General features: G+C 52.2%; 1 protein-coding gene across 1 annotated transcript in view; it reads left to right on the top strand.

Moving 5' to 3' along the window:
* Positions 1-3,366: 3,366 nt before the first annotated feature.
* The window catches only part of LOC145339221 (cGMP-dependent 3',5'-cyclic phosphodiesterase-like), a gene marked incomplete at both ends in the record, with an annotated part of 143,738 nt that continues 138,741 nt past the window's right edge, over positions 3,367-8,363 (top strand). The window contains one exon of the mRNA XM_080183617.1: positions 3,367-3,613. Coding sequence (XP_080039743.1) covers positions 3,367-3,613 — 247 coding nt within the window. The remainder of the gene's footprint in view (positions 3,614-8,363) is intronic.

The raw sequence follows: 8,363 nt of genomic DNA, 5'->3' as shown, positions 1-8,363 counted from the left end.
AGTGGGATTTTTCTCTTTAGAACGTTCTCTCGAAGGGCTGTCACAGTGACACTGGGGAGGCGGTGGCCTCGTGTTATTATCACTGGACAATTAATCCAGGACCTCAGCTAATGTTCTGGGGACCCGGGTTCGAATCCCGCCATGGCAGATGGTGGAATTTGAGTTCAATAAAAAATATCTGGAATTAAGAATCTGCTGATGACCATGAAACCATTGTCGATTGTCGGAAAAACCCATCTGGTTCCTTTAGGGAAGGAAATCTGCCATCCTTACTCGGTCTGGCCTACACGTGACTCCAGAGCCATAGCAATGTGGTTGACTCTCAACTGCCCTTCAAGGGCAACTAAGGATGGATAATATGTGCTGGCCCAGCAAGTGAGACCCATGTTCCACAAATAAATTAAAAACAAAGACAGTGTGGTGGAGACAGATTCACACAGCGAGTGGTGAGGATCTGGAATGTACTGTCTGAGAGTGTGGTGGAGACAGATTCACACAGCGAATGGTTAGGATCGGGAATGTACTGTCTGAGAGTGTGGTGGAGACAGATTCACACAGCGAGTGGTTAGGATCTGGAATGTACTGTCTGAGAGTGTGGTGGAGACAGATTCACACAGTGAGTGGTTAGGATCTGGAATGTACTGTCTGAGAGTGTGGTGGAGACAGATTCACACAGCGAGTGGTTAGGATCTGGAATGTACTGTCTGAGAGTGTGGTGGAGACAGATTCACACAGCGAGTGGTTAGGATCTGGAATGTACTGTCTGAGAGTGTGGTGGAGACAGATTCACACAGCGAATGGTTAGGATCTGGAATACACTGCCTGAGAGTGTGGTGGAGACAGATTCACACAGCGAGTGGTTAGGATCTGGAATGTACTGTCTGAGAGTGTGGTGGAGACAGATTCAGTCGAGGCACTCTAGAGGAAATTGGATTATTATTGGAGAAGAGTGAGTGTGCAGGGTGACGGGGAGAAGGTGGGGAATGGAACTTGGTGAATTCTTCATTCGAAGATGTGATGCAGGCATGATGGGCCGAATGGCCTCCCTGTGCACCATAACCAGTGAATGGAAGGGAGAAGGTGTGTTGCTGATGGAGCCGCCTTTTTCTCCGATTGACATGATCATGTCAGATACTGTAGAACTCCAATCAGAACCCTGATTTAATACACGCTTTCACTAGCGCAGGGAAGGAAACTTGTCAACTTGATTGGCCTGTGGTCCAATGGACTTTGATTCAGATATTCAACATTCCTCAGTGTCTTGGGCAGGAATGATTGATGAGTTTGGTGTTCTGATTATGTGTGCTTTCTCCTCTTGTCATGTTTAATTGTTCTGCTTCAGGTTATTGTCTGAGGAGTTGGCAAGAATCTTGACAGCAAATTAAAATGGGAACGTTTTAACAGATTTCGCACAAATATTATGAATTTTGTTGCTTAGGAATTGGTGTGTGATATTCTGGTGCCCGTCCTGGGGACATGTTTCTCTTACACCTCCTGAGTAATGATGGCGTACGCACAAAATTCATCAGATCAAAGACAACTTTGTCCTGGGAATGAGGAGAATTGTCCAATGATGGGATGCTGAGCAATTTGGGCCTCTATTCCCTGGAGGCTAAAGTTAAAAGTTCATTCATTAGTGTCACAAGTAGGCTTACATTAACACTGCAATGAAGTTATTGTGAAAATCCCCTAGTCGCCACATTCTGGCGCCCGCTTGGGCCCACTGAGGGAGAATTTAGCACGGCCAATCCACCTAACCAGCACGTCTTTCGGACTGTGGGAGGAAACCCACGTAGACACGGGGAGAATGTGCAAACTCCACACACACAGTGACCCAAGCTGAGAATCGAACCCAGGTCCCTGGCGCTGTGAGGCAGCAGTGCTAACCCGCCGTGCCTCCTTGCTGGTTAGAGAGGCCATCTCATTGAAATTTGCAAGACTCTGAAGGGGTTTGGTAGGGTGGATGCTGAGAGGTTGTTTCCGCTGCTTGGGGAATCTAAAACCCGGGGGACGGGGGGTGCGCCGTCTCAGGATCAAGGCTGGTCACTTAGCTCAGAGAAGAGGAGAACTTTCTTCACGCAATGGGATGTGAATCTTTGGAATTCCCTATCCCATTGGGATGTGGCTGCTCCGTCATGGGATTTATTTAAGGCTGGGATAGAGATTTTTGGTCTCAAAGCATTAAGAGATTTGGGGAATGAGTGTGAAAGTGGAATCATAGAATCCCTACAGTACAGAAAAAGGCCTTTCGGTCCATTAAGCCTGCACCGACCACAATCCCACCCTATCTCTGTAACACCATGTATTTATCCTGCTAATCCCTCCGACACAAGGGTTAATTTAGCAATTTAGGCCAATCAATCTAAGCCTAATCTTTTGAGAGGAAACTGGAGCACCCAGAGGAAAGCCACACAGGCACGGGGAGGGGGTGCAAACCCCCACAGACAGTGACCCAAGCCGGGAATTGAACCCGGGTCCCTGGCGCTGTGAGGCAGCCGTGCTAACCACTGTGCCACTGTGCCACCATAATTGAGTCAATATGATCAGCCGTATTGAATGGCGGAGCAGGCTCGACGGGCTAAATGTGCTATTCCTGCTCCTGTTTCTCCTTTCTTGTAAAGAAGGAGGGAGAGAGAGAGGTGGAGAGGTTTACAGAGGGAATTCCAGGGCAGCTGAAGGCACTGCCACCAATAGTGGAGCGATTGGAATCGGGAAGCTGCGAGAGGCCAGAATTGGAGGGGCACAGAGATCTTGGATGTTTGTAGACTGCTGGAGATTCCAGAAATAGTGGAGGGACAAGGCCATGGAGGGATTCAACTATTAGGACGAGGATTTGGAAATTGAGGCATTGCTGGATTGATTGGGATATCTGGGTGAACATTGCAAGGGGCAGAGAAGACCCCCTTTGTCCTGTGCTGCTGGTCTTGTAGTCATCTCCTTCACTCCCTGTCCCCTCGCTGTCACTGTGCGCGAGTGTAGCTGAAGCTTCTCAAAGGAATGCTTTACAGAGAAGGATCCAATAAACACAGGACGTGATCGCCTTTGACTGAGGCGCACCGCAGGACGGAAGGCCAGTCGCCCAGCGGGGCACCCTGCAGTGTGGACCTCTTAAACCCGTCAGCAGCGATGCACATCAAGTCTTTGTAAAAACCGTGGCCACCAGGCAAAGTTGTTGAGCAGAATCAGAATCAAGCTACGCAGGTGACTGCCCGACTTATCCTCAAGAATCTTTCCCACGGAAAAACACATTGAGATGATGCCTTTATTTGGAGGCCCATTCAGTTCGCCCTGCTCACGTCATGTGTTGTGGATAATCTCGCCAACACTTGTCACCTTGCTGTTTCCTAACGCTTGACCTGTTTCCAGGTTCAGCGATTCTATTCCCCGTCTGGCAGGACTCGGACGCACGCCAAGCCAACCACGTTGCCCGTCGCCTCTTGTTTGTTCCGAGGACGATATCGGTTGAGCGGAGTTGCTTGTTTAAGAGTGTGGAGAGCGGAGAGAGAAGCCCGAGTGTGTGCCTCTTTCTAAACTGTCAGCAAATCGCTCATAATTGCTGGCTGTACGGACGCCAGGAAGAGCGTCAGAGGAGTAAGTGGCTGCTTCTCTCGACGTGAGGAATAATTAGGCTCTAATGGAATTTCAATTTTCAGACAGAAGCATCAAAGGAGACAGACAATAGAGAGACAGCAGCAATGCTGGGGAGCCGGAATTGCCTGTAAAGAACATAAAGACTGACATCAAGCGAGGCCATTAAGAGCTCTTGAGTTGATGGAAGCGATGGGAAGCAGTCCAGAGAACAATAGTATCCCGACGGAGCAGAAAGAGGCCATTCAGCCCCTCAAATCCGTGCCAACTCTCCGGAAGAGCGTCCCACCTGACCTCTTTTCCCCCCCCTCTCCCTGAAACCTCAGACATTTACCACGACTCATTCCCTCCTCCCCCCTTCTCCCCTCCACCCCACTTACATTTAAGAGCAATTTACCATAGCCAATCCATCTAATCTGCTCATCTTTGGAGTGTAGGAGGAAACCCACGCAGACATGGGGAGAACGTGCAGACTCCGCACAGACAGGGACCCCAGGCCGGAATTGAACCCAGACCCTGGTATCAGTGCCAACCACTGCGCCACCCCCATCAGTGTTGATGGGGTTAAGGGGATATTATCAAATCCATTTTGTGGAATGTGATTGTCCCTTGCTAGATCAGCATTTATTACCCATCCCTAATTGCCCCTTGAGAAGCTCCTGGTGAGCTGCCTCCTTGAGCCACTGCAGTCCCTGTGCTGTAGGTACACCCACAGTGCTGTTAGGAAGGGAGTAGCAGGATCTTGACCCAGCGACAGTGAGTACATTTCCAAGGAAGGGACTTGGAAGGGAAATTCTTTAATAAATCTGACACGCTCCCCGGGGACCCCCCTGTAAATACTGACACACTCCCCCGGGGACCCCCTGTAAATACTGACACACTCCCCCGGGGACCCCCTGTAAATACTGACACACTCCCCCGGTGACCCCCTGTAAATACTGACACACTCCCCGGGGACCCCCTGTAAATACTGACACACTCCCCGGGGACCCCCTGTAAATACTGACACACTCCCCCGGGGACCCCCTGTAAATACTGACACACTCCCCCGGTGACCCCCTGTAAATACTGACACACTCCCCGGGGACCCCCTGTAAATACTGACACAATCCCCCAGGGATCCCCCTGTAAATACTGACACACTCCCCCGGGGACCCCTGTAAATACTGACACACTCCCCAGGGACCCCCTGTAAATACTGACACACTCCCCCCCGGGGACCCCCTGTAAATACTGACACAATCCCCAGGGACCCCCTGTAAATACTGACACACTCCCTGGGGACCCCCTGTAAATACTGACACACTCCCCGGGGACCCCCTGTAAATACTGACACACTCCCCGGGGACCCCCTGTAAATACTGACACACTCCCCAGGGACCCCCTGTAAATACTGACACACTCCCCGGGAACCCCCTGTAAATACTGACACACTCCCCGGGGACCCCCCTGTAAATACTGACACACTCCCCGGGGACCCCCCTGTAAATACTGACACACTCCCCAGGGACCCCCTGTAAATGCTGACACACTCCCCCCGCCCGGGGACCCCCTGTAAATACTGACACACTCCCCAGGGACCCCCTGTAAATACTGACACACTCCCCCCCGGGGACCCCCTGTAAATACTGACACACTCCCCGGGGACCCCCTGTAAATACTGACACACTCCCCGGGGACCCCCTGTAAATACTGACACACTCCCCGGGGACCCCCCTGTAAATACTGACACACTCCCCAGGGACCCCCTGTAAATGCTGACACACTCCCCCCCCGGGGACCCCCTGTAAATACTGACACACTCCCCCGGGGACCCCCTGTAAATACTGACACACTCCCCGGGGACCCCCCTGTAAATACTGACACACTCCCCAGAACCTCCCTGTAAATACTGACACACTCCCCCGGGGACCCCCTGTAAATACTGACACACTCCCCGGGGACCCCCTGTAAATACTGACACACTCCCCGGGACCCCCTGTAAATACTGACACACTCCCCGGGACCCCCTGTAAATACTGACACACTCCCCCGGGACCCCCTGTAAATACTGACACACTCCCCGGGGACCCCCTGTAAATACTGACATACTCTCCCCCTGGGATCCCCTGTAAATACTGACACACTCCCCGGGGAATCCCCTGTAAATACTGACACACTCCCCAGGGACCCCCTGTAAATACTGACACACTCCCCGGGGACCCCCTGTAAATACTGACACACTCCCCGGGGACCCCCCTGTAAATACTGACACACTCCCCAGGGACCCCCTGTAAATACTGACACACTCCCCCCCGGGGACCCCCTGTAAATACTGACACACTCCCCGGGGACCCCCTGTAAATACTGACACACTCCCCAGAGACCCCCTGTAAATACTGACACACTCCCCGGGGACCCCCCTGTAAATACTGACACACTCCCCAGGGACCCCCTGTAAATGCTGACACACTCCCCCCCCCGGGGACCCCCTGTAAATACTGACACACTCCCCGGGGACCCCCTGTAAATACTGACACACTCCCCGGGGACCCCCTGTAAATACTGACACACTCCCCGGGGACCCCCTGTAGGGACCCCCTGTAAATACTGACACACTCCCCGGGGACCCCCTGTAAATACTGACACACTCCCCGGGACCCCCTGTAAATACTGACACACTCCCCGGGGACCCCCTGTAAATACTGACACACTCCCCAGGGACCCCCCTGTAAATACTGACACACTCCCCGGGGACCCCCCTGTAAATACTGACACACTCCCCAGGGACCCCCCTGTAAATACTGACACTCTCTCCCCCTGGGACCCCCTGTAAATACTGACACACTCCCCGGGGACCCCTGTAAATACTGACACACTCCCCAGGGACCCCCTGTAAATACTGACACACTCCCTAGGGACCCCCTGTAAATACTGACACACTCCCCGGGGACCCCCCTGTAAATACTGACACACTCCCCAGGGACCCCCTGTAAATACTGACACACTCCCCGGGGACCCCCCTGTAAATACCGACACACTCCCCCGGTGACCCCCTGTAAATACCGACACACTCCCCCGGTGACCCCCTGTAAATACTGACACACTCCCCGGGGACCCCCCTGTAAATACTGACACACTCCCCAGGGACCCCCCTGTAAATACTGACACACTCCCCGGGGACCCCCTGTAAATACTGACACACTCCCCGGGGACCCCCCTGTAAATACTGACACACTCCCCGGGGACCCCCCTGTAAATACTGACACACTCCCCCCGCCCGGGGACCCCCTGTAAATACTGACACACTCCCCGGGGACCCCCTGTAAATACTGACACTCTCTCCCCTGGGACCCCCTGTAAATACTGACACACTCCCCAGGGACCCCCTGTAAATACTGACACACTCCCCGGGGACCCTCTGTAAATACTGACACACTCCCCGGGTACCCCCTGTAAATACTGACACACTCCCCGGGTACCCCCTGTAAATACTGACACACTCCCCGGGTACCCCCTGTAAATACTGACACACTCCCTAGGGACCCCCTGTAAATACTGACACACTCCCCGGGGACCCTCTGTAAATGGAGTGAACCTTTCCTCACCCCCTCCAAACCCAATGGGGACGTTGTATTTTCATTGTGGAAATGATTTAGTTCTGATTAAGTGCTACAGCAGAAATGTAGTGTTGGCAATCGTATAAAGCAGGCAGACGCAGGCACTGACACACACAACTGGGTTCATTGGAGCGTCCCACTGTAGCTTTACGAGTTATTGGTTGGAACAACAGCAAAACATTTACGTAACATCATTACCATCGTGTAATGCCCCCGAGAGTTTCACAGAGAATGTTGTCAACTGAATTTGGCCCCGAGGAGATACTTGGTCAGATTTCCAAGGGTTCAGTCCAAACGTTTGGGTCTTAAGGAACACCTTAAAAGAGGGAAGAGAGAGTTAGAGAGTTGGAGAGGTTTAGGGAGGAAATTCCAGAATACCAGAGCTTCATAGAACATAGAACACTACAGCACAAACAGGCCCTTCGGCCCATAAGTTGCGCCAATCATATCCCTATCTACCAGGCCTATCTATAAGCCTCAATTCCATTAAATCCCATGTACTCATCCAGAAGTCTCTTAAAAGACCCCAGCAAGTTCGCCTCTACCACCATCGCCGGCAGCCGATTCCACTCACTCATCACCCTCTGAGTGAGAAACTTACCCCTAACATCTCCTCTGTACCTGCTCCCCAGCACCTTAAACCTGTGTCCTCTCGTAGCGACCATTTCAGCCCTGGGAAATAGCCTCCGAGAATCCATTTCCTCCCACAGTCCAGAGACATGCTGGTTAGGTTGACTGGTTGGGCTAAATTGCCCCTTAGTGTCAGGGGAACCAGCAGAATTAAGGTGTTATGGGGATAGGGCCTTGGTAGGATTGTGGTTGGTACAGACTCGATAGGCCGAATGGCCTCCTTGTGCACTGTAGGATTCTATGACGTCCACGAGGGATTTGAAAACAAGGATGAGAATTTTAGAATCAGGATGTTGCTTTTATTAGAGCCCATGTTGTCTTCATCAGCGATCACTCACTAATGAGTATGATTGTCCAGCCTAGAATCTCCTCTCACTGGCCGTGGGTTCTGTGGGTCCCTGCGTGGCTGGTGAACCTGATTTAGAGATGCATCTTCATCCACACACTTGGCATAAGAAATAGGAGCAGGAGTCGGCCATCTAGCCCTTCGAGCCTGCCCCGCCATTCAATAAGATCATGGCTGATCTGAAGTGAATCAGTTCCACT

Source organism: Carcharhinus amblyrhynchos, unplaced genomic scaffold, assembly GCF_965287045.1.
Source record: "Carcharhinus amblyrhynchos unplaced genomic scaffold, sCarAmb.v2.hapA chromosome_349, whole genome shotgun sequence".
Classification (NCBI taxonomy): Eukaryota; Metazoa; Chordata; class Chondrichthyes; order Carcharhiniformes; family Carcharhinidae; genus Carcharhinus; species Carcharhinus amblyrhynchos.
Note: the sequence above shows the minus strand (reverse complement) of the source record. Positions and strands in the feature narration are given on the sequence as shown.